Source organism: Vicugna pacos, chromosome X, assembly GCF_048564905.1.
Source record: "Vicugna pacos chromosome X, VicPac4, whole genome shotgun sequence".
Lineage (NCBI taxonomy): Eukaryota > Metazoa > Chordata > Mammalia > Artiodactyla > Camelidae > Vicugna > Vicugna pacos.
The window spans coordinates 39,477,384-39,503,311 of NC_133023.1; the positions used below are offsets into that span (position 1 = coordinate 39,477,384).

The window sequence follows — 25,928 nt, forward strand, 5'->3', positions numbered from 1 at the left end:
GTGAAGCCTCTGAGATTCTGGCTTTTACAGCACCTAGCATAATTTAGCCCAGTTAGTAACAATCTCTTGACTGAACCTGGACATGAACAGCTGATCTTATGTCTATATGAGCACAGCTCTGAACCTGTACAGAAACACCTGTGCCGACCCCAAATTGGGCTACCTGATCTCTATATAGGAACCTGTCATAATGCAGTCTAAGGAGCCCCATCCTGAACTTGGATGGGAATCCCTAGTCTGGAGCTCCGTAGAAACAACTGCTTCGTCCTGTATAGTAACCCCTGCTTGGTTCAGTAGAGGAACAACACATAACCTCACTCCATCCAGGAACATTTGTTTGATCCAGTAGAACACCAGAAATGACTCGAGCTTGTCCATGAATCCCTGTCCTCACATCTCACACAAGAGGAATACCTCTCCCCAGGAAGCATGGAACCTCTGCACTCATCCTGCAAAAGAATCCCAGCCAGAGAAAGGAAATCAAAGACTGACGCTCTACAGTGGGGATCAGCAAACTATGGCCTTCAAGCCAAAAGCCAAACTGTAGCCTGTTTTTACTTTTTTAAAGAGAAAGAAAGAAAAGAAAGGGAAGGGAAGGGAAAGAAGGGGAGGGAGCGGAGGGAAGGGAAGGAAGAAGGAAAAGAATGGCAAACAAAAGAAAGGAAAAGAAAAAGGAAGGAAAGAAAGAAAATGCCAGAGGCCAGATGTGGCCTGCAAAGCCTAAAATATTTACTATCTGGCCCTTCATAGAAAAAGTTTGCCCACCTCTGCTCTATAGGAACCTCTCTTCTGACTATACAGAAAAAATGGGCCTTGGCCCTTATAAGACTCCCCTACTCTTTCACTCTGCTAGCATCACAACCTCAGAATGTTCCTCAGTGTTTATCATTGTACATGTACTTTTTTGGTGTATGTAAACGTTTAAAGGTTGTGACCCTCTTCCACTGGGACAAAAGACATGTTCAGGTAGGAAAAGAGTGGAAGGGAAGAAAAGGCTGGAACTGGGGTTTGCAATAGGGTCAGCAGGCCCAGCTACTGGGTGGCAGGGCTGTCAATCTGTTGGTTAGTCAGCGATGCTGAACCCCAGACCGCTTATCTCTCCCGCCCCAGCCTACAGCCCGGTAGGAAATGGTGAAGAATGAGAGAGGGAGATTAGGAGGACAAACCAGCCTCCTGTGGGGCTGATACTTAGACATTTAGACACGGGGTGGGAGGGAGTTGGGGGACGCGCGTGGGGTTAATCCTCCAGGCACACACTTTCTATTACAGCTTGGGAGCAGAGGTTTTTCGGTGGAGGAGGCCGAGAAGGAGAGCTTCGGCCCAAAAAAACCTCTCTTCCCGAGGTCCATTCTGGCCCTCGGCACTATTATCACAGTTTTCCAGATGAGGAAACTGAAGCACAGAAATGTTCAGTAACTTGCCCAAGGTCACATGGCTAAGTCGCGTAACCTCAGTTTCCTTATCTGCAAAGCAGCCTTAATAATGAGAACTACCTCATAGAATTGTGGCTTACTCAATGCCTGTCACACAATACTTGCTATCATCACAATTCCTTGCCCCTACTAAGAACCCTTCCGCTCCGCCATCCGTTTTCGCGGCAGGATATTAATAGCTAACGTTTGGTGAGTGCTTCCTGTGTACCACCTTAGTGAATATGAACTCAAGAAAATCCTCACATTTATCATCATCACCACTCCCATTCTGGCCGCCACCAGCCTCATCCAGTTTCCACCCAGCTCCGGGCCCAGCCACCAGCCCGCCCGCGCTACGTCATAACGGCGCGTCGCGCGGGAAGCCACCGGGAGAAGACGCCCCTTCCTAACTCCCTCGCTTGCTTGCGTGCACTCGAGTCATCGCACGGTACAGTTGGCGGGGGTCCGGAGGGCTCCTAAGATGACTGGACAAGGACGGAGGGACGGCGGCCTTGGCCGCCTGGACGACAGCCGCGGTGGTTGGGGGAGGGGCGAGCTTGAGCCCGAGCGCCGTGTCGAGCCGCCGGCGGGCGCGTCACGCAGGCGCTTCACGCAGGCGCAGCACGGCCCGCGTCGCGCGTTGACGACAGACGTGCCGGCGCGCCGTTTGTCAGTTTGCCGGAGGTGTGGTCCTGAGGCAGGCTCCCCAGTGTGGGCGGTATCGGGGCGGGCTGTGAAGGGACCCAGCCCAATGGAAAAGCGGAGCTCAAGCACCAGCGGCGCGAAAGGTCGTCGGGAATTTGGCAGCGCAAGACAAGGGCGGAGTTTGAGAAAGGAGCTGCGCCCAGTGTGTGAAGGGATTGGTCGGCGTCGACGGCGGGGCCGGGAAGGGGGGAGGGGCTGGCGGGAGGCGGTTCGGAACTGGCTGAAGGGACTTGGTGAAGCGTTAGGGGTGGGACCTGGGCAGGGGGTGGGGCCTGGTGGAAGGAAAGGGGCAGTCTCCTGAGGAGCTGGGCTCCTTGAAACGTTGGGGGCGGGATCTAGCCAAGTGGAAGGTGCCGGTCCGGCCCGATAAGGGGTGGAGTTAAGTGGGTCGTTAAGGGTGGAGTCGGGGCCCGGGCTGGGTCTGGCTGAGTGAAAGGGTGGGTGATAATCCCGGGAGATTGGCTGGAAAGGGCAGGTTTGCGAAGGGGTGGGGTCTGGGCGAGGCTTTGAGGAATGGAAGGGTCTGGGAATGGGGCTTGATAGAGCGGAAGGGGCGGTGATTAGCTGGAAAGGGCAGGCTCTAGAACGGACTGAACCGGGGAGTTAGTTTGCTCTTTGAAAGGGCAAGATTTTGAAAGGGAAAAGAATAGTGTTAAGGGGGTGGAGCCTAGTGAAATGGGCGGAACCAGATGGAATGGACATCCCGTTGGAAGGAGAGAGCCTTGAGAGGCGGAGTTTAGAAGGCGGTGGGGAATAGACAGCATAAGGGATGGAGACTAGCAAAGGGGGCGGGGCCTGGGAAGGGGCTGGGATGTGGGATCCTCAGGGCACTCGGGCCCCTACACAGTCACCTCCACCCCACCTCCCAGAACCGCGCCAGGGGTGAAGTCTCCCCAGCCATGACCTCCACTGGCCAGGATCCCACCACAACCAGGCCGCGAAGGAGTAGGCACAGCCCCCACTCGCCCCCCCACGATTCCAGCGTCACCTTGGTGAGGCCCCAGAGAAGCCCAGATGAGGGGGAGGGGGGGCAGCAAGCCATGCACTGGACTCTAACCCTTCTCTGTTTGGCAGAAGCGAGGTGTTAAGAAGGGTGCTGCACTCCGCTCCAGCCCTAATCTAGCGGAGGTAAAGAAGAAAGGCAGAATGAAGAAGCTTAACCAAGCAGCTGAGCAAGACCTAATCGTGGGGCTGCAAGGACTGGTGAGAGAGGCCTGGCCACAATGTAGCCTCCTATGACAATCAAAACCCTGAGGTTCTCCATCCTGGACACTGTGGGATGTTCCTTTTGACTCAGGTCCAAAATGCATCAGTTTCTCCCATTTTTTTTTCCCTGCAGGATCTGAACCTTGAGGCCAGGACACTGTTTGGCACTGGCTTGGTGTTTGATGAGCAGCTCAATGAATTCCACTGCCTCTGGGATGACAGGTGAGGCTGGCTCCTCCAGGCCATACCCATACCACATAAATATACACACTTAGAGCCCATTAGCAAAAACAAATCCTTCTTACTCTAGCCTAGAAACTGGAAGCAGATGATTTAGGCAGATGGAGCTGAAGCTTGAAAGGGTTCTTTTCATTTAGCCAGCAAACATTTATTGAGGGCCTACTGTATGCCAGGAGATGGTGATACAGATGTGTCTGACAAGACAGACAGGGTTCCTTTTCAAGGAGCTGACAGATGAGTAGGAGAGCAGGTCATTAAACAGCCATCAGCAGTGTTAGGTGTTTAATGAAGGAGGGCTTAAAACGGGGATTCAAGGGTGTTTAATAGAGGACCCAAGATTAGCATCCAGGGTTCCCAGAAGGCTTCCTTGAAGAAGGGACGTCTGTGCTGAAACGGAAGAATTACATCTCCCATTTGGTCACACGTTATAATCCATCAGCAAATTCTTTTGGCTCTGTGTTCAAAATGTGTTCATTATCTGACCTCTCCTCGCCACCTCCACTGCCACCACCATCATCACTTACCTGGACATGCAGAGGCCTCCCTGCTTCCACCCTCACCCCTGCTACCTGTTTTCCACTCAACAGCCTAAAAAAAAATGTACAAGATGATATTCTCTCTCTCAAAATCCTTCAAGGGCAGACTGTTGCCCTGAAGGTAAAGTTCAAATTCTTTACCCTGGCCTTGAAGGTTCCACGTGATCTGGCTCCATATCACCTTGGTGACCTCAGCAGCCAGTCCTCCCCCTCATTTGCTTCGCTTCACTTCACTTCACGCACCCTGGTCCCCTTGCTGCCAGGCACTCTCTCATCTCAGGTCTTTACCCTGGCCAGTCCCTTTTCCAGAGATTCGTTTTCACCGTTTCCTCTCCCAGTTAACATCACATCTCAAGGAGACTCTCAGAGAGGGCTTTCCCTGACCACTCCCCTTCCCCCACACCTGAGCTTTGGTATATTTCTAGCTCACGTCATTGTTTGTCCGTTATTATATTTATACGTTTACCAGTTTAGTATCTATCTCCCCTATCCCAGTGGAAGACTCAGAATGGCCAAAGACGTCATTACTTTTTTTTTTTTTGGTAAGGGGTAAAGTAATTAGATTTATTTATTTATTTTCAGAGGAGGTACTGGGGATTGAACCCAGGAACTGATGCATGCTAAGCATGCGCTCTACCACTGAGCTATACCCTCCCCCCAAAAGACTTCATTATTGAATACATACATATCTGCCATCTCCTGAGGTGCTAGGAACACAGCACTAAACAAAACCAATGCCTGTCTTCGTAGAGATGACATTTTAGAGGAGAAAGACAAACAGTAAACAAACAAAGAAAAAGTACATGATATAGCATGTGTGAAAGAGAGGTGCCGTGGAGAAACACTGAAGCAGGAGGGAGAGTAGCAGGAAGTGCAGTGTAAGGGATGCTTCAGTTTTAAATAGGATGGTCAGGGAAGGCCTTGCTATTTGAGCAGGGATTGGAAAGAGGTGGGGAATGAGCGCTGGAGACATCTGGGAGAAGAGTGTTCTAGGCAGGGAGAAGGGGTCGCTGAAACGTACTTGGCTTGATTGCAGAACAGGGAGGAGACCTGTGTAGGAGAAGCAGAGTGAGGGAGAGCGAGAGCAGTAGGAGATAGGGGTCAGAGAGGTGATGAGGCAGATCGTTAAGAGCCTTCTGGGGCATGGAGAAGACCTTTGCTTTTACTCTGAATGAGATGGGAGCCATGAGAAGCTTTTGAATAGAGGAGGGACATGATCTGATTTGAGTTTTAACCGATGTCTGCCAGCCATGCAGAGAAAGGACTATGAGGGGAGCAAGGGCAGAAGCAGGGAGGCCAGTGAGGAGCTGAGTGCAACAGCCCAGGCGAGAGATTATGGTAGCAGCAGTGGAGGTGACGAGGAGGGAGCAGGCTCTGGATATATTGTGAGAATGGGGCCAACAGGTGCCAGGGATTACTCCAAAGTTTTTGGCATCATCCCCTGTGGGAAGGTGGATGGGGAAGATGTGCAGGAGCAGATGTGGTTCTCACCCGTGTCATACACGTATATCTGTATCTACATCTGTATCTGTATCTCTGTCTACCCAGCTTCCCTGAAGGCCCCGAGCGGCTCCATGCCATCAAGGAGCAGCTGATCCAGGAGGGCCTCCTGGACCGCTGCGTGTCCTTTCAGGTGAGTCCCCCCAGCCGACACCCGGGGTGGAGGGCGGCAGCTGGCAGGACCTGAGTACAGCCGGAGCCAGAGCCTTAGCCCTTTATTCCTCATGTCTCCCCAGGCCCGGTTCGCCGAAAAGGAGGAGCTGATGTTGGTTCACAGGTGAAGGCTTGGGAGCCTTGTAGGAATGGGGAGGAGGCTTCCCTGGGCCAACCAGGGCAGGCTGGAGGCTTTGGGAAGGAATGTTGCAGACTCTGACTTGCCTTGGGCAAGTCACTGAGCCTCTCTGAATCTCAGTGTCATCGCCTGTAACCTGGGAGCTAGTAAACATAAGTTCCTCAGGAGGGTTTGATATATGGCTGCTTAGAATGGTGCCTGACAGACATATATATCATCAGCCCCTGCTGCACTTTGTTGTTATAATCTGGTGTGTGAACAGATGGTAATATGTGGAAAGAGTGATCAGGAGGTCCCCCCAACGGGGCTGCAGGAACCCAAGAGTAAGAGGCTGGGTGTGGAATGGCTCAAGGAAAGTTAACTTGGCAGTATGGGTATCAGAGCTGAGCTTTAAGAAGAGAAAGAGTCAGATGAAGAGGAAGGCTGAGGGAAGGGGAGGTACAGACAGCTGGAACAGTCTGGCCAGAGGCCTGGAGGTAAGATTTAGTGTGGACAGAGCAGAGGGCAAGGGATATCACTGGAAATGAGGCAGGCTACGGAAGGAACAGGGAGTGTGTCCTGTATCCCAGCTAGTCCCCCGGTTGACCACTGGGGAGGCCTGATTTGTCCAAAGGTCTCGTGCGTGGAGGACTCAGCTGGGAACAGGATAGGGCCCTGGCTCAGGGCCAAGGAGGGGGACAGGCCCTTGACTCTCATCCCCTGTGTGTGTCCCCAGCCTAGAATACATTGATCTGATGGAGACAACCCAGTACATGAATGAGGGGGAACTCCGCGGCCTAGCAGACACCTATGACTCAGTTTATCTGCATCCGGTATGGATGAGAACTGTGAGGGCAGAGGGTGGTGGCAATCCTAGGGTCCCCTATTCCCACATCCATCACACCCTGGGGGGAGCAGCTGAGTGGGTAGGGCTGCTCTCTCCCTCACTCCCTCTGTGGCTCCCCACTGTCTCTCCAGAACTCATACACCTGTGCCTGCCTGGCCTCAGGCTCCGTCCTCAGGCTGGTGGATGCAGTCCTGGGGGCTGAGATCCGGAATGGTATGGCTATCATCAGGTAGGACCCAATAGCATTTGGCTTTTTACATTAAGAAAAATTCCTTTCTCAAATGTAAAAGGTAATAGTATGGGTAGTATATTCACATGGTATGAGAATCAAATGTTAAAAAAGGTTGGGGGACGGGTACAAGTAAAAGTCCTCCCCACCCCTTTCTCTAGACACCTGCTTCCTCTCCTGGAGGTAGTCACTGTAACCAACAACTCGTGTCCTCCCAGGAATAGTCTGGGCCTATTCATTGACTAAATACCATATTTTGTTGATTCTAAGATGTATATTTTTTCCTATTTATAACATCTTGAAATCCAGATGTGTCTTATAAACAACGGTGTCTCAGAATTCCTTTGGCAGCATTTTCTGTTTTGTTGTTGGCATGTAAAGTCACAGTACAGCTTATCATCATTGGCATCCCACAAGTGATGAAATGCAAAGGATATAGCTTTTCTCCTCCCCTCCCCCATTTTTGGCCACAAATGGTGGTAGCACCGGACATACTCCCTTCTTTACCGTTCATTTTTCACTTATACATCTTGGAAAGCTTTTCTCTTAACAGTGTCTAGCTTAGACCCACGTAGATTACCATTGTCCAAATGTAGAGTAAGTTAAGCAGCCCCCCTACCATTGGGCATTTTGGTTATCTCCAGTCATTTGCTGTTTCCAAAAAATACTGCAGCAAATATCATCCATTTATAAATATGTTATTTCACCCTTTTTGTTATATAGGTTGTGGACTAAGTCCCCAGGAGCAGAAGGACTTGGTCAGAGGGTGTATGCATTGCTAATTTCAACGAGCATTATCAAATTTCCTTTGGAGAGAGGACTAGAGTGGGGATGAGGGTCTGATGGCCCTAATTACTTAGTTCCTGGCAGATTTGCAGGCATCGGTACTGGGGGAGTTGGTGGTCCAGGATTAGAGAGCAGGGAAGAGTCCATCTCTGCAGAGGAGGACCCTCCCCTCCACTCAATCTGTCGCCTTCCCTGTCCTGCCCAGACCTCCTGGACACCATGCCCAGCACAGTCTTATGGATGGGTATTGCATGTTCAACCACGTAGCCGTGGCTGCCCGCTATGCTCAACAGAAGCATGACATTCAGAGGTCAGCAGCAAGCAGCAGGGCGGGTGTAATGAGGGTGGCACGAGGTGGGGTATCCTGATTTGGAAGTTTCCCCCCGATGCACCTTGATCTTCTTACAGAGTGTCCCCCTCTCTCCCACTCACAGGGTCCTTATCGTGGATTGGGATGTACACCATGGTCAAGGGACACAGTTCACTTTTGACCAAGACCCCAGGTATGCCACAAGTACCCGCCTCGATGCTAGGCTCCTAGCCACCCCCAACCTTTCCAGGCCCAGCCAAAAGGGGCCTGGGAGGGAAGCGAAGGCATTGACATTTGTTGGACCTGCCCTGGGAACAGACTCTGTGCTGCTCTCTGTTTGTCTGCTATCTCTCCTAATTTTACACAGAGGCAAGGACTATTGGGTTCCCCATTTTACAGATGGGGGAACTGAGGCTTACAGGTTAAGAGGTCACAGAGAAATTGAAGAGACAAGATTTGAGCCCACAAATATTTAGAGATCTTGTTCACCAATTTGCCCTGGAGCTGGAGTGAAACTTGAATTACTACTTTACTTTTTCTGATTATGACGATACTGCAAATTATTTGTTTTAAAAATTAAATAATATAGAAATGTCTAAAGTAGTGGGTCTTCTGCAATTCCCATCACCTCAAAAATGCCTGTTGATAGTTTGTGATATCCTTACAGAATTTTTCCTGTAGATGTATGAATAGTCATCATTATCATTATTGTTATTAACACACTGCCACTACATGTTCTTCAGCAACTTGCTTTTTACATTTAACAGCATGGTGTGGACCTCTCCATGTTAGTGCCTCTGAAAAGCGTTGTGTTCTTTGTAAGGGCTGTACTGTGTTCCCTTGTATGGCTATACCTCTGGTCATTTAAACCCAGGACACTTACAGTTTTTGCTATTACAGACAATTCTACAGTAAATAGTCTGGTAAATATATGATTTTATACTTCTCTGAGTATATCTATAGGATGGATTTCCAATTCATCAGAGGGTCAGTGTGCTTTAAAGTCTGGGATCTACTGCCAGACTTCCCTCCAAAAAGAGGGAAGTAATTGAGCCAGTCCTTGTCAACTGAGGACACTGCTAAACAGTTGTTGTTTTGTCCAGCCTTTTATTGAATCGACTGCATTCATTCTACTTTTCCCCATAGTAACTGAGCTCCTATGGCCCATTCTAATTTAGGTTGGTTGGTCTCTAAACATTGCTTTATTATTTTCCAGCATTCCATGTTGCTGATAGATGTCTATATATCAGTCTGATTTTAATTTCTTTTCAATGTATTTTCCTCTCTGGAAGGTTTTAAGTTCTTCTCTTTATCCCTGGTGTTATGAATTTTCACCCCACCTCTTCATTCTGCTTACCAGTGATAAATATTTTACACTTCTCTTAAATCCTCAGAAGCTTTCTTCTGTTAGATCTTTGATGGTTTCTTCTGCTGTGTTCTCTCTGGCCTCTCCTTGTTAGTCAGATGTTAGACTTCCTGGGTTGATCCTCTATGTCTCTTGTTTTTTCTCTCATGTCTTCTGTCTCTTTCTCCCTTTGCTCTGTGTCCTGAGAGATTTCCTCAACTTGACCTTCCAGCCCTTCTGCTGAATGATGTATTTATGCATTCTTTTAATCTCCAAGAGCGCTTTCTTCCTCTCTATGTCTGTGCCCTCTCATTCTTGATACTGTTTTTATAGAGTACTAATTAGAAGAGTTAAATTTCTTCTGTTCTCTGAATTGCCTTTTTATTCTGGGGCTGGCTGAACTGGTTTCTTCTTGGTCCTTCTCTGTCATACTCGTGGTTTTTCTCAAATGTCTAGGGATTTTTATTTGGCCATTTAAACCTAAGAACAAAGCGCTGTTGCAGGTGGCTGTCCTGAGGCTGCTCTGCTGTGGTTCATGTAGGTCTATTCCTAAAAGGCACTTCCTTGGTATGGGGGCAGGAAATGTCCACTGACAGGTCACAACTTTAGGGAGAGTGGGCAAGGGAGATGAGATCTTGCCAAATGCCAGAAAAAAGGGGGTCTCTTTCTGGGGTGACCTCTTTTTTTTTTTTACCCTCAGCCTTGCCAGAGGTTTGTCTATTTTACTTATCTTTTCAAATCTGGCTTTCTGCTTTTTTGGTCATCTCTACTGTTTTATTGTTTATTCTTTATATTCATTATTTTTTCTGTTTTTATCTTTTTAAGTTTCTTCTTCTTATGTTCTTTATTTTGGTCATTTCTAGCTTCTTGAATTGACTGCTTCAACATTTATCAGCTCATTGGCCAATCTTATTTTATCTATACCTGCTGTCACTGCTGCCCTCCTGTATTATGTTGAAGTTAATCCCAGATACTGTATCATTTCTTCTGTAAATATTCCAGAATATATCTCTAAAATGTAGGACTTGTATTATACAAAAAAAGCATAACCATGGTATCATGCTTAATAAAATTAACAATAATTCCTTAATATCATTAATCATTCTTTTTGTTTTAATAAATGTATTGGAGGCAATAGCTGTGTTCTTTTGTGGATATATTACTGACTATATGCATTAATATGAAGAATTGTGAATATATTCAGTGCATTCTTCCCTGTGAATAAGAATGTATAAATGAAAAAAAATTATCCATGCCCTTCAACCTTCCAGCTCCCCATCTCTCAGTCTCTTAACTCCATCAGCAGGGTCCTGAGGTGGAGACAAATTGAATAGTCCTTAAAGTACTATTATGAAGGAAAACAGGTAAACTAAAGCTAAGTAGTGAAAAGGAACAAGTAGTGGGAGGGTATAGCTCAAGTGGTAGAGCACATGCTTAGCATGCACGAGGTCCTGGGTTCAATCCTTAGTACCTCCTGTAAAAATAAATAAGCCTAATTACTCCCCCCACCAAAATAAAATAATACAATAATAAATAAAATATTTTTTAAAACATCAGCCATAAATTTAAAAAAAAAAAGAAAAGGAACAAATAAATTTAGTGAATTGGCTACTCAGAATTGATTTTGTATGCATTGACCTGGATCTTTGCTTGATTTCTCCAGAAGGGAAACCTCAGATCATCTTGGGTACCCTCCCCAACCTGCTCAGCATGGGAAAGGGCACCCTGGGGCCCCAGGAGCCTCAGACTACTTTCCAGAGATTGTTGAAGTCTCTAATTGTCTGACATCCCTTCTCCTGTCTCCGTCTTTCTGAGTTGATAACTTGTTTAAAATTCCTTTAAATTCCGCTAGGATTGTGGGAGAGTGAGGCGGTAAACCTGTGCTGTCAGTTCACCATTCTTTCACTTGAAGTCAGTTGAACTTATTTTAAGATCTCCTTCTGTGTGCTTTATAAACTTAGTTTCCTTGGGTATTAGTTCTGGTTGTTGATTCTGGTGGCTTTCTTGTTGAGTAGACTGTCTTCAGGTTTTCTCTTTATTCCTTTCTTTCCCTGGTGATGATCTTTACAGTCTATTGTGGGTTTTATCTATCAGAGTCAAAGGTAAAACAGTCATCTCCCATCTACTCAAGACCAGAGCTTTCACATGGATTTCATTTCCCAATTCCAAGAGTTTTCTTCAATTTCAAAATTGCTTTTATGTCAATTGTGTTTAATTTCACAGCTACATTATCAGTATTTATTAAAATGTGACTATTAGGTTTGTCTAGATCCGTTGCTTACCACTATTTCTTGCATTTCCCTAAAAAAGAAAAAAAAAATGCTGCCCTAAATCCTTTCTGGAACAAGAAAGGGGGTGGATGAACAAATGGATGGATGGATGGGTGGATGAGAGATTATTCACTTTGATTGCCTCAGTCAGAATCAAGCCCTCCTACTGGGCTTACTTTTGGAACATATACCATCGTGTCTTTTCAGTATCTGTTCTTTGTGACAGTGCCCCTCACTGCTCTGAGTGTTCAATTTCTCACCTAGAAAATAGAAGTAGTATTTATAGGTGGCCTGCATGGTACTGGGGAGAAGGAATTGCCCCCTCACTGGCCTCATGGAGCCCCAGTCAGCATCCCCAGTCCAGCTCCAAATATAGAGCCAAGTCCCACCCCTCCTAACCCCTAGACCCTGAGTCTCCCTACTTCCTTCAGGGGAAACAGTAAGGTTCCTGGCCTGGCCTGACATTCTTTTCAGTCTTAGCTGGTTCCTGCCAACTAAGAGCCACATGCCCCTGTGGGCTTCCAACGTCATAGTGCTTGTCCTGCTGTCACCACCTGGGTCACAGGGGCAGGTGGGTGGTCAGGCATGACCTCGAGTCCCCCATGGGGTCAGGAGCCCTAGGGGGTGGGAGAGACCTGATAGTTCTCAGGATCTCAGAGCTTGAACCGGGTGGGCACCGAGGCAGGGGGTAACAGTGTTTACTGAGGGAGGAGTTTCAGTAAGAGACCAAATGAATGAACGAGTAAGGTGATGGATAAATAAATGGAGGCATTAATGAATGAGAAGATGAATAAGTTGGCAACTGGATGGAAGAATGAATGAATGAATGGGTGAATTAGAGAATTCATGGGGAAATTAATGAGAGAATGAGTGGTTGAGTAAACTGGTAGTTATGGGTTGGGTGTGTCTAGGGAGGGATTGACTCTCTCCTCAACCCCCACTTCTTTTTTTCTTCTGCCTCCAGCGTCCTCTATTTCTCCATCCACCGCTATGAGCAGGGTAGGTTCTGGCCTCACCTTAAGGCCTCTGACTGGTCCACCACAGGTTTTGGCCAAGGCCAGGGATACACCATCAATGTGCCTTGGAACCAGGTCAGTTTCTGTCCACCCTTAGCCCCCAAAGTGAGGCCCATCCCTGCCCTTCAGCCAGTTCAGGGCTGATGGCAGGACATCCCCATCATGCCCCTCTGTCTGCAGGTGGGGATGCGAGATGCTGACTATATTGCCGCTTTCCTGCACGTCCTGCTGCCAGTTGCCCTTGAGGTCCTGGGGGTCTGGGGTATTCTGGGGCAGGGGTGATGAGGGATGGGCCATGAGGGCAGGTGTCCTCATATAGTTCCTTACCCCTTCAGTTCCAGCCACAGCTGGTCCTGGTAGCTGCTGGTTTTGATGCCCTCCAAGGGGACCCCAAGGTAAGGCAGGCTCACGGGGATGGCAGGTGGGCAAAAGGTGGTTGCACAGTGCCAAGCTGACCCTCCACGTCCCCCCCCAGGGCGAGATGGCCGCCACTCCGGCAGGGTTCGCCCAGCTGACCCACCTACTCATGGGTCTGGCAGGAGGCAAGCTGATCCTCTCGCTGGAGGTGAGTGTCTCACTTCATCTCTCGGCCTGGGGATCCTGAAAGACGTAAGAACAAGACTTCCACATCTGGCAGGAGTTCCTGTCCCAGCTTTTCCACTTACTGGCTGGACAACTTCACCTAAGTCATTCAACTTCCTTGTGCCTCTGCTTTCCTTATGGAAAGCGGGCAACATAATAGTGGTAATCACCTCATTGTTCAGTAAACAAAATGAAGTCACCCTTCAGGTGCCTTGTTGCTTGACATGTAGTCGGCACCCTAGCATCATCACTACTCTTCCTTTGTCATGTCTGGTTCTTTCCTGACCTCCCTCACACCTCCTCCCAGGGTGGCTACAACCTCCGCTCCCTGGCTGAAGGCGTCAGTGCCTCGCTCCACACCCTTCTGGGAGACCCTTGTCCCATGCTGGAGTTCCCGGGCGCCCCCTGCCGGAGGTGAGCCTAGATGGAGGAGGGGAGAAGCGGGACATTCACGGCCCCCTCCGGGGTCATTAGGTCACATTTTCCCTCCCCCTGCCCTCCAGTGCCCAGACTTCTGTCTCCTGCGCCCTGGAAGCCCTGGAGCCCTTCTGGGAGGTCCTGGTGAGATCAGGTAGGAGGCAGGGAGTCTGCTTGGTGGGGGGTTGGGCATGGAATGAGCTGGGGGAGGAGACTCTCTTCCTGGCCCCACTCTGACTTTCCTGGGCCCCCTTGGTGGGGGAAGGTCAGGCCCTCTCTCTCCCTGGGCCCTGGTTTCAGACCTCCCACTCCTTTTTAGGTTTAGGTAAACTGAGTTCCAGAGCATTACGGGGACCCAGGGTAGGGGTATAGGAGGAAGGTAAATGTGACCTCTCCTTGCAGCTGAGACCCCGGAGGAGGAGGACACCGTGGAGGAGGAAGATGTGGAGGAGAAGGAGGAGGAGGGACTGTGGCAGCCCCCTGAGCTCCCAATCCTGACATGGCCAGTGCTGCAGGCTCGCACAGGGCTGGTCTACGACCAACAGATGATGGATCACCACAGCATGTGGGACAGGTATGCAGTCAGCCGGGCTAAGTGGGAGGTGGGGGGACCCCCGTTCAAGCACTAAGCCCTGCCTCTGGTCCCTGCACTCCTAGCCACCACCCCGAGATGCCTCAGCGCATCCAGCGTATCATGCGCCGTCTGGAGGAGCTGGGCCTTGCCAGGCGCTGCCTGGCCCTGCCCGCACGTCCCGCCACGGATGCTGAGCTGCTCACCTGCCACAGGTCAGATCCCCGTGCCTGTGGTGGGAGGGGGCCTCAGACCTCACAAGCCGCCCCAAGGGCTGGAGCCTGGGCTTGCCTCTCTGGTATGTGGAGGCGACCAAATTACCTGACTGTCCCACGAGTGCCCCCATCTGTGCCTCCAGTGCGGAGTACATGGGGCGTCTACGGGCCACGGAGAAGATGAAAACCCGGGAGCTGCACCGCGAGAGTGCCAACTATGACTCCATCTACATCTGCCCCAGCACCTTCACCTGCGCGCAGCTGGCCACTGGGGCCGTGTGCCGCCTGGTAGAGGCTGTGCTGGCGGGAGAGGTGCGTCTACTTTGGGGAGGAGACCTGGGGCTCGGGTTTGGGCTGGCTCCAGCTCGGGAGAGGAAGTCCTGGGGCTGGGGCTGGGGAAAGAGGCAGCTCTGAGAGTTGGGCTGGGGCTGAGGAAAGGGAGAGGGGAGCAGTCCTCAACAGGGAGGGGCCCCCCCAGCTCACTGGAGGCCTTGCTCACGGGGAAGTGCACCCTGAGGGGTGGGGGCCACACGGCTGGGAGCCCCTAGCAGCTGGTGGGCAGGAGAAAGGGAAGTGGGGAAGAAAGGGAAGGGAAAGCTGTGAGGGTGGGTGGTCTAATCTTTGCTGCCTGCCCCTCCCCCAGGTTTTGAATGGTATTGCCGTGGTTCGTCCCCCCGGACACCATGCAGAGCGGGATGCTGCTTGCGGTTTCTGCTTTTTCAACTCAGTGGCTGTGGCTGCTCGCCATGCCCAGGCCATCAGTGGGCATGCGCTGCGGTGAGGGGCCCCCCCAGCCCGGTGCTTACTTAGCAGGTCCCATAGTGTGGCCCCTAAAGTTACCCAGAAACACCAAGAATCCATTTGCCCAACGCTTCCAGAAAAGGATCAAGGATCTAGCCTCTCAATGCTTACCCAGATAAGACCCATAGATTGTGGCACCCAGGTACTTATAAAACGGAATCCAGGATTCGCCACCCAAGTTCCTGGCCCCTGATGGCTATCCCAACAACTCAGGGCCCAGGCCCCTGGCGTTGCTTCAAAAGACCCATGATCCAGCCCCCAGCGCTTACCCACACAAGGTCTGGGGTCTGGCCCTGAGGATTTGCTCGGGCCCACCATGAAGCCCTTAGGACTCTGATAGAACCCACGAGCCTGTCACCCAGTGCTTTCCCCAGGGACCCAGGGTCCTGCCACCTACAATAAATGTTCCTGCACAGAGACTCCAGGGATCTAGCCCCTGCCCTCCCCGAGGAGGTGAGTGTCCCAGGTAACTGAGACGCTGTCCTCTCCCCAGGATCTTGATTGTGGACTGGGATGTCCATCACGGTAATGGAACCCAGCACATATTTGAGGAGGACCCCAGGTGAGGGGCTAGGGCAGGGAGGTGGGCGGGCCAAGTCTCAGGGGTGCCGGGGCTAACCAGCTGCGCCCCCTCCCTGCCCCCTCCCTGCAGCGTGCTCTACATTTCCCTGCACCGCTATGATCATGGTACCTTCTTCCCCATGGGGGATGAGGGCGCCAGCAGCCAGATAGGTCAGGCTGCAGGCACTGGCTTCACCGTCAACGTGGCCTGGAATGGGTCCCGCATGGGTGACACCGACTACCTGGCTGCCTGGCATCGTCTGGTGCTTCCCATTGCCTATGAGGTACGGTTCAGGATGTAGGTGACTGTGTGGGAGGCAGCAGTGTGCATGTGTCCGTCTCCCAGGTGGGACTGTGGGTGGCTGTAGTGATGGTTTGGGGGGAGGCGATGTGACTCTGAGGGCCTTTGGGCCGGTGTAAAGTGGCTGTAAGTGACTACCTTCTATGTGTGTAACTGTGAGGGACTTCTGACAGGGCCGGAGTGGTCTTGCCTGGGGGTGTGCCTGGCTGCGTACGTGTCCTGTGTATACACCATCACTAGTGCCTGTCTCTGTGATGGTGGCCGCATGTGATGGCCATCCCTGTGGAAATGCACATGCAAGGTGGGGAGGGGTTCGAGTGTGTGTGAAACTGCATAGGCACCTCTTCGTCACTGCCATTTCTCTGTGTGATGGGTGTGATGTTGTATGTCACTGCACATTGCTCTCTCTGTGACAGCTGGTGTGTGACTTTCTGTGTGGGGGAGGCTATGTATGACAGTCATCTCTCCGACTGTCTCCTGTGACCTGTGTATATTTGCCTGACTCTGCATGAGTGGCTGTAGGTAACTGCCTTCTGTGTATAAAGTGTGGGTGTCTGTGGCAGATCATGTGCCCATAGCTGACTCAGAGGGCAGGTGAATATGAGTGCCATCTCTGTGACCTCTGTGCAGGTGTGCATGTTCAAATGTGTTCGTGGGTCTGACTGCATAGTGGCTGTGACTACCTTCTGTGTGTGTGTAACTGTGTAAAATTATGTGAGTGACTGTGTGCAAGAGACCACCTCCTGTGGGCACAACAGTGTGCATGTGTCTATTGTGACTGTGGTGATGGCATGCATATGATTGTGTCTGTGCCGGAGCAGCTGTGGATTATTGTTCCCTGAGAAATTGCGCATGCATGCAGGTAACTAGTACCATGTATAGTGCTGTGTGTCTGCACCTCTCTTTGGCGCTGTGTATATAAAGCCCTGTGTTGTGCATGTGTCCCATGTTTGACCCAGGGAGGGGAGCATGTGCCTCTTGGTCTCACACTTGGGCATGTATGTGAGGACATATCTTTCTCTGTGTCTCATGTCACTGTCTCTTGACATCTTAGTCTCCATGTTTCACAACTCTACTTCATGTCCCCATCCATCCTAGTCCATTTCTGGTGTCTCCATATCTCTGTATCTCATGTCTCTAGGTCTTGGTCTGATGTGTCCACGTCTCCAAGTCTCTCTTGTGTCTCCATGTCCTCCCCTCCCTCATTTTGAAGCCCTGGTCTTGTGTCTCCTGGATTCCCGGTCCCATGTCTCCATCTCTCTGACTTGCATCTCCCTGTCTTCATTTGTCCTGGTCTCCATGTCTCTGGGTCTCCCTCAACTGCTGCGTCCTCAGGCCCCCACCCACATGCCCCTATGTCTCTTCTCTCCCTGCCGCAGTTTAATCCAGAGCTGGTGCTGGTCTCAGCTGGCTTTGACGCTGCCCGGGGAGACCCACTGGGTGGCTGCCAGGTGTCACCTGAGGGCTATGCCCACCTCACCCACCTGCTGATGGGCCTGGCCAATGGCCACATTATCCTGATCCTAGAGGTAACTCTCTTTGTCCCTCTTCCCGCAGTGGGAGGGTGGTCGGGAGGCCCTACCCTTTCTACTGACTGGCCGCGACACTCAGGGCTGTTTCCTAAAACCTCCTTTGAGTGTCCCCACCTGGGCTTGTGGACTCACATTGGGCATTAATAATAATACCAGCAGTAGCAACTTTAATTGCACGCTCACTAAGTACAAGACACACTTCTCAGCACTTTACGTGCATTATTAATATGTTTATTCGACACAGCAGTCTCATGAGGGAGGGTCTGCTGACCTCGTCATTTTCCTCTCAAGATCAGGGAAACTGAGGCACAGAGAAGTGTAGTAACTGGCCTGAGGTCACATATTTAATAATGGCAGAGCCAGGCTTTGAACCCAGGCAGCCTGACTCCAGAGTCTTTTCTTTTTTTTTTTCTTTTTTTTTGTGTTGAATTATAGCTGATTTACAATGTTGTGTTAATTTCTGGTGTATAGCATAGTGATTCAGTGACACATATATGTATGTGTGTGTATATAAATATATTTTTTCCTATGCTTTTTACCACTACTGGAACTGCCTCCAACAAGTTCCTGAGACAAAGTAAATTCACTGACCTTTTGTAAATTACTCAGTACCCCACCCTCTGTGCCTCAGTTTCCTCATTTGTAAGGTGCAGCTGGCTAATCACAGAGGGGTGCCTGGCATATGGAAAACACAATACAAATTCTGTGGCTGCTTCTTTTTACACATTGTTCACACATTAGTTTAACCCTCTCAGCAACCTTCTGTGCTGTTATTTTTACTCCTTTACAGACAAGGAGAATAAGTTACAGAGAGATTAACTGCCTGGTAAAATGTCCCACTGTGCACCCAGGCCTGCTTGTGGCGGGACAGGGTAGTGGACTCTTTAATCACATGGCCCAGGTTCCAACCTCAGCGCTACCTCTTAACAGCTGTCATGATCTCAGACAAGCCATCTAACCACTCTGAGCCTCAGATTTTTAATCTGCAAAGAGCAGAGACTGGGGGGTTCCTATAGAGTGAGAGAAGGGGGGGTTCCTGTACCAGGTTAGGACAGAGGTTCGTGTAGAGAGAAAACCAGTTGTCCATGTACCAGGTCAGGGCAAGGGCTCCTGTGTGGCGGGGCCATGGGAACTTGAGTACATGTGGTTGTGGGATTCAGTACTTAGAGTAGGGCCTGGCACACAGCAAGCATTTAATGAAGGTCAGCTCTTACTAACATTGCCGTGAGTACTGCTATTGTTGTGGTTTTTATCTTGCACTTTACATCACAGTTTATCCCCCTCAACAACCACTTCACACAGTGGGTGCTGCCCATCTGACAGATTGTGGGTTCTTGTGCTGTGGACCCAAAGGGAGATTGGAAGGCAGGTCATCTTGTCTCCCAAATTCCCTGAGGACTCGCTGGCAATCATACCTTTCCCTCCTCTTTTCCTTAACAAAGGGTGGCTATAATCTGACATCCATCTCGGAGTCCATGGCTGCATGCACCCGTTCCCTCCTTGGGGATCCGCTCCCCATGCTGACCCTCCTGCGGCCCCCACTATCAGGGGCCCTGGCCTCGATCGCTGAGACCATCCAAGTCCATCGCAGATACTGGCGCAGCTTGCGGGTCATGAGTGAGTGGGCATGGGGAATTGAGGGCAGTGGGGGCTCAGGGGAGGGCAAGGATTAGAGGCGGGAGAGAGGGTAGCACCCACACTCAAGGATCTCCCTCTCATGGTTCCAGAGGTCGAAGACAAAGAGGGACCCTCCAGTTCTGAGTTGATCACCAAGAAGTCACCCCAACCAGCCCATCCTGGGTCAGCCAAAGGGTTGACCATGCCAGAAGGGAACATTCTGGATGCAGGCCTGGGAAAGGCCACCTCAGCATCATCCGTGAAAGAGTCCGCTTCAGAGACAGCTGTGGTGGAGCTCACTCAGGACCAGTCCTCAGAGGCAGCCATAGGAGGAGCCACACTGGACCAGACCACCTCGGAAGAGGCAACAGGGGGAGCTGAGCCGATCCAGAACCCTCCAGCCTCATGCCCTGTCAACCAGACTCCTCCCACCTCACCCGTACAAGGAGCCACAACCCAGGAGCGATCCCCCCGTAAGCTGATTGGGAATCTCAGGACCTTGGAACTGGACAGTGAGCCTCAGGTAAGGCCCACCACACTCAGGTAGGGGGAAGAAGAGACAAGAACTGGGCCTCCTGGATACATCTCTTAACCTCTGTGTGTATAGGAACCCCCCGAAGAGAAGGGGCTACTAGGAGAGGCAGCTGGAGGTCAGGACACGGATGAATCAGTGCTGACGCAGGTCTTTGGAGACCATGCTGACACTGACCAGGTGAGGTCAGGGAGAGGTGGGAACAGTGGCTCCCTTCTCTCACCTGTTTCTTCCTCTACCTGGGCGCATGTGATATAGGAACATTTGATGGGAAGATGGAGTCCCTAGCTGACTCAGTTTCACCTACCCCAGGTCATGTTTTATGCTGTGACGCCACTCCCCTGGTGTCCCCATTTGGTGGCAGTATGCCCCACACCTGAAGCAGGCCTCAGTGTGACCCAACCCTGTCAGGACTGTGGAACACACCAGGAGAACTGGGTGTGTCTGTCTTGCTATCAGGTATGCAGCTAAGGAAGGGGATGGGGTGGAGGCTGGCCCAGGAGCAAACCACAGGTGGGTGCTGATCCCCACCCAATACTTGCTCCCCAACCTCAGGTCTACTGCGGTCGTTACGTCAACGGCCATATGCTCCAACACCATGAAGGCTCGGGACACCCGCTGGTACTCAGCTATGCTGACCTGTCTGCCTGGTGTTACCGCTGTCAGGCCTATGTCCATCACGAGGTGGGCCCTGGGTAGACCCTCTAACACGTGCACACTCACCCCCACCCCCATACACACACACCCTTAGGGGCAAATAGAGACCCTTCTGCATGCGGGCTAGTCCAAGAGACAAGGCGGTGAAGGGCTGGAGCGGGGGCAGCCTCCTGGCTGCAGTAGGAGGGTGCTCACTCTCTTGACTCCGCCACTCTCTTGCCTCCTCCTCAGGCTCTCCTAGCCGTGAAGAACATCGCCTACCAGAACAAGTTTGGGGAGGATTTGCCCCACTCACACTAAATCCCAGAATGTGCTGCTCTTCACCTCTGAAGCCCAAGAAAGACCAGCCTTAGTTCATTCCAACCTGTATCTTGGATGAGGGGCAGCCTCAATCCTTCTGATCCTGAAGACCCTTTACAACTCCCCAAGGGTGCTGATTTAAGTGTAAATACTTGTACGCAGACTGTGATGATCAGTTGGAGATCTCCCCCTGCCTGCTCGAGGGACTCCATCTACTCTGCCAGAAGGAAAGTGGGGCAGCTCAGCGGCCCCAAGACAGGGCTCATATCATAAAGATGATACTTTAGAGGGAGGGGGGATCAACTGGCAGGTATTGGCGGGGTTGCATATGTAATAAAGTACAAGTTGTTGCAAATCTGGAGAAAGCCTTTAACTTTGGGTAGAGAACTCCACACTTCTGGCCAACACGGCTAGTGAGTAATGAAGAAATGAGGGTACGGATCTTTACTGGGTTGACCCCCTGCTCATCCAGTGCCCCGAAATACTAACTGGAAATACAGCAAGCAATTTGGCTCCATAAGAGAGTAAATGGTGGAATCTTGTGAGAAAATGAGTGCCTGCTTTACAAATAGGAAACTCACAGCCAGTCCCAGCTACATTCTGGGCTCGGAAGGCAAGAAAACTATCACAAAGTGTCGTCACTAGGCCTCAGTCTCCCCATCTGTCTGTCTTGATTGGGGACTGGAGGGACAAGGGTCCAGGTTTAACATACTTAGATTTGGTGGTCATGGGTAGCTTCCTGGGGGAAGTGCCTACTATTGAGCAAGGGTGGGGAATTGGAGGATAATTTGGGGGTTTTATTTCTCCCACATAATAAGAATTACTTTGGCAACTCAAAGGAGCCTGGGCTGAGGTTTCCTGGACTTTTCTTCATGGCTACCCTATGACCCCAAGATGACCACCAGAGCCCCACCCAATCAAGACTAGGGGACTGGGGAAAGGGAAGGAGGCTGCTGGCCAGCTCAGTCATCCTCCTTTGAAGGAGCATTCTGGATGTCCCTGCCCTACAACCCCTGCTTACATTTCATTAGTCAGAACTGTGTCACATGACTGTCATAGCTGCAAGGGAGTCTTAAGAAATGTTTTAGCTTGAGACGCATCCACCTCAAATCAGGTTCTTTTCTGCCTTTACAGAGTAACTCTTAGCAACTCTCTCCCTCCAGGAATGGATACAACCCTCTCCCGAGCTACCAAAAAGCCTGCTTGAGGCAGTGCAAACTCCGGGGCCTCAGAGGCCCTCTCCAAACATTTCACAAAGTCTGGACACTCAGGTCAAAAATCTGACATCCTCCACACACTAAAAACACGAAATCCCGTCCCAGATGGGGGCAAGGTAAGGAAGAAGTGCAGCAGGATGCAGGGGGCACACAGAGGAGTCCGTGCTCACGACGCATCGCGAGACCACCTGGCGCACACTTGCGGGCGGGCGGTGACCCGGCGCTCACCTGGGGGCGGGGGTGCTCCCGCCGGAGGGGCCTGAGGGCAGCCCGCCGCGCATGCGCACTCCCTCCTCCTCCGCAGTCCTCCGCCGGGAAGAGGTGCGAGCATCTCCTCCCCTGTCAGTCCTGTCAGAGCGGCGGCGAGTTCGGGTCCCAGCGACACCAGCCTTCCCGGGACAGAGGTGAGCTGGGCCTCCTGGGCCCCCAGCCCCGGCCTCGATCTGGGAGGACTTTCCACTCAGGGTTGTGGGAGTGCGGCCTAGGTCGTGAGTGAGGGGACCCCTCCCCCGCCGCCTCCCCGCCTCGGGGACCACCATCCTCTTCCCGCCCCCGAGGGCCGCCATTATAAGAACCCGCCTTGGCGAGGGTGTGGGCGCCGGGCAGGGAGGCTTGGGCCGAGCACCGGGTCTCGGTTTCAGGGTGAAACTCGGTCCCCCCTCCCCGCCAGCCAGCCACCCGGACTTAGTCAGGGGATGCGTGACCGACGTGGTGCGGGGTCCGGGCCGACCCTGGACGGGGTGGAAGAGGCCACTCTCGGGGTGGGCTTCCCTGAGGTCAGGGAGGCGACACCAGGGACTGGGTCCGGGCGACCCGACCCGGGCCGTGGGGAAGGCGTTCCCGACGATGCTCCGCGAGCACTTGGCCCCGCAGTTCCCGTGCCACCTGGCAATGGGCTGTGTGACCCAGGGCCGGTCCCCGCCGCTGCGCGGGTGGGCTCTTGGTTCCCGGCCGCTGGCGCCCAGAGCCAGGGCCCCGTACCCGGCCCAGCCCGCCCCGGCCCCGGGTCAGGGCGCCTCACGTCTCCCGCCGTCCGGACCCCTCCCCACCCTCCGGTCCCTCAGCCACCCAGTCAGGCCCGTCTCAGAATGTCCCCAAGATCCACCTCTCCTGCAGGTGCCTCCCTCTCACCCAGGCTATCCTCACAGCCACATCTTATGCCCCCACACAGGGCGCAACGCCTGAGCTCTGTCCCCAGCTCACATCTCCCCATCGCGGCCCCCTCCTTTCTGGGCCAGCGTGGGCAACATCCCCACCTGGGACCCGGCCCCCCAACTCTGACCCCAGATCCCAAACTCGGCCGAACCCTCCATGGACACCTCCCCCCTCCCCTCGCCACCCCAGATGCCACTGCCCCAGGGCTTCCCGGGAGACTAGGACCTCGGCTATTATGATGCATTTCCTGAGGCCACACACCGAACCGAGACGAGGATGTGTATTGAATGCGTTAATGGTGACTTGCTATTAATAGTGCACACTAATTGAGCACCTGCTGGGTGCCCATCCTCTTCTAACTACATGGTAATTTACTTGCTTATCTTGTTTATTGTCTCTTTCTCACTTCCAGAATCTAATCCCCCCAAGGGCAGGGACTTTAGTCTATTTTGTTCTCGGGCCCTATCCCCGCCCCCCACCCGCACCCATCACAATGCCTGGCGAGCGGGAAGATCCTTCAATTAATGAAAGAAAATTAAATTATAATAGAAATGCCTAACGTTAACCCAGCACCTCCCAAGGCTTATCACCTACTGCTGAAACTTTGCTGTTGTCCGTCCGTCCGTCTTCCTGACTAGAATGTCATGTTCCTGAGAGACGGGGTTTGTTATCTTATTTTTTTCCCCACCTCTTTTGTCCTTGCCACACAGTAGGTTCTCAATAGCTGTGTGTTGCATGAGTAATAAAGACTAAATTGCAATGATAATGGCTAACAGACCTCATAATTTGCTTACGGATTTGGTTTATTGTCCCCACCTTTTAGAACATAAACTCCCTGGGGGCAGGAATGTTGCTCAGGATAAACTATGACTGGCACCGTGCCGGGCTGGGATCCAACAGTGACACAATCTGAAATCAAAACTGACGGAATCCCTGCCCTCCCTCCGGAATGGGGAGGGACTGCTAGTGGAGGAGGGGTTTCTTTTCCGGGTGATGGAAATGTTCTAAAATTAGATTATGGAGATTGTCACACAACTCCATGAAGGAACTAAAAAGCATTGAATTGTACACCTTGGCTAGATTAACTTTACAGTATATAAATTAATAAAGCTGTTTTTAAAAATCCCTGTCGGGGACGGGGCGGTAGGGTATAGGTCAAGTGTTAGAGCGTATGCTTAGCACGCAGGAGGTCTTGGGTTCAATCCCCAGTACCTCCCCTAAAAATAAATAAATAAACCTAATTACCTCCCTCCTCCACAAAAAAAAAACCTACATAAATCACTCTTCAAAACTTTATTTTTTTAAACATTTTTTATAGATTTATAATCATTTTACAATGTTGTGTCAAATTCCAGTGTAGAGCACAATTTTTCAGTTATACATGAACATATATATTTTCATTGTCACATTTTTTTCTCTGTGAGCTACCATAAGATCTTGTATATATTTCCCTGTGCTATACAGTATAATCTTGTTTATTCTACAATTTTGAAATCCCAGTCTATCTCTTCCCACCCCCCGCCCCCTTGGCAACCACAAGTTTATATTCTATGTCTGTGAGTCTATTTCTGTCAAAACATATTTTTTAAAAAGTCCCTGCCTTCACACAGTTTATGTTGGAAAAGGGAATGAGAGAATAAACAACATAAATAATAGTATTTTAGGTGATTAGCACACACTACACACTCAGTAAAGGTTGATTCAATGACACCCAGCAGTCCCTTTGCCACTAAATGGTCTCACCTAACCTCCTGCCCCACCTCACCCCTGCTGTCTTTCTTCTCTTCCTGCTTGCAGGCCTGCCATCCACATCTCTTCCCTGAGCTGCCCACTGGGGGCATGGCGCTGCCAACAAAGCCGAGCATGTTTGATCTGGGCCTGGGCACATGGAGCCCCAGCTCCCAGGAGCAGAGCCACAGGGCTCGGGCACCCTCCAGGGGTGTTGGCAAAAAGCTGCCTGAGTACAAGGCAGTGGTGGTAGGCGCAAGTGGTGTGGGCAAGAGCGCGCTGACCATCCAGCTGAACCACCAGTGTTTCGTGGAAGACCACGACCCCACGATCCAGGATTCCTACTGGAAGGAGATGGCCCTGGACCACGGAGGCTGCATTCTGAACGTGCTGGATACGGCAGGGCAGGCCACTCATCGGGCGCTGCGTGACCAGTGTGTGGCGATTGGGGATGGTGTGCTGGGTGTCTTCGCCCTCGATGACCCCTCGTCTCTAGCCCAGCTGCAGCAGATGCGGGCCACCTGGGGCCCTCACCACACCCAGCCCCTCGTCCTTGTGGGCAACAAGTGTGACCTGGTGACCACCACCGGAGATGCTCATGCCGCGGCTGCAGCCCTCGCAAAGAGCTGGGGGGCCCCTTTCGTGGAGACCTCAGCCAAGACACGCCAAGGTGTGGAGGAGGCCTTTTCCCTGCTCATCCATGAGATCCAAAGAGTCCGGGAGGCCATGGCAAAGGAGGCCATGACAGGGCCAGGTGGGGATAAAGCCCGGCACCATAAGGCCATGTGCCGCTGTGGCTGCTCTGTGGCCTGAAGATTTTGGTCTAGAAAAGTGGACCCTCTCCCAAACCAGGGTGGTGGTTCCTTCACATGAGACTCCCAGAGCAAGTAGCTGTGTGGGACACTGTTGGTGTACTGGGGATAGATGGACCCTCTCCTGGAGAGGTTTTCATTTGGTGATGGGCTTTTTGACAATGTGAGTTGTAGTGTGTTGGTTATGTTATGTCAAGTTGAGAGATTTTGTGCAAACTTAAATAAATGGTGTTCTCAAGTTTCAAAGCTGCCTCCAT

The 25,928-nt window shown here is 51.5% G+C and overlaps 2 protein-coding genes across 8 annotated transcripts; both read left to right on the forward strand.

Annotated features, from left to right (window-relative positions):
• Positions 1-1,744: 1,744 nt before the first annotated feature.
• Positions 1,745-21,114, forward strand: HDAC6 (histone deacetylase 6). Of its 7 annotated transcripts, none has more exons than XM_015247276.3 (29): positions 1,745-1,860; positions 2,987-3,109; positions 3,192-3,320; positions 3,457-3,545; positions 5,648-5,732; positions 5,836-5,876; positions 6,607-6,703; positions 6,849-6,946; positions 7,938-8,042; positions 8,167-8,235; positions 12,622-12,748; positions 12,854-12,919; positions 13,009-13,068; positions 13,149-13,238; positions 13,563-13,669; positions 13,759-13,826; positions 14,075-14,246; positions 14,330-14,458; positions 14,602-14,770; positions 15,102-15,235; positions 15,753-15,821; positions 15,912-16,104; positions 17,501-17,650; positions 19,096-19,270; positions 19,381-19,793; positions 19,878-19,982; positions 20,115-20,261; positions 20,358-20,486; positions 20,691-21,114. In XM_015247276.3, exons 2-29 carry the CDS (start codon positions 3,017-3,019, stop codon positions 20,757-20,759), a joined length of 3,378 nt encoding a protein of 1,125 aa, XP_015102762.1. In that variant the 5' UTR covers positions 1,745-1,860; positions 2,987-3,016; the 3' UTR covers positions 20,760-21,114. The 7 variants fall into 7 exon arrangements, with proteins under 7 accessions (XP_015102762.1, XP_031528306.2, XP_015102766.2 ...); XM_015247280.3 differs by lacking the exon at positions 1,745-1,860 and adding an exon at positions 1,898-2,259; XM_031672440.2 differs by lacking the exon at positions 1,745-1,860 and adding an exon at positions 1,898-2,259 and having other exon boundaries at positions 3,195-3,320.
• A 934-nt stretch (positions 21,115-22,048) lies between these two features.
• Positions 22,049-25,911, forward strand: ERAS (ES cell expressed Ras). Its single transcript, XM_072955791.1, has 3 exons — positions 22,049-22,092; positions 22,281-22,380; positions 24,929-25,911. Exons 1-3 carry the CDS (start codon positions 22,082-22,084, stop codon positions 25,670-25,672), a joined length of 855 nt encoding a protein of 284 aa, XP_072811892.1. The 5' UTR covers positions 22,049-22,081; the 3' UTR covers positions 25,673-25,911.
• The last annotated feature ends 17 nt before the right edge of the window (positions 25,912-25,928 follow it).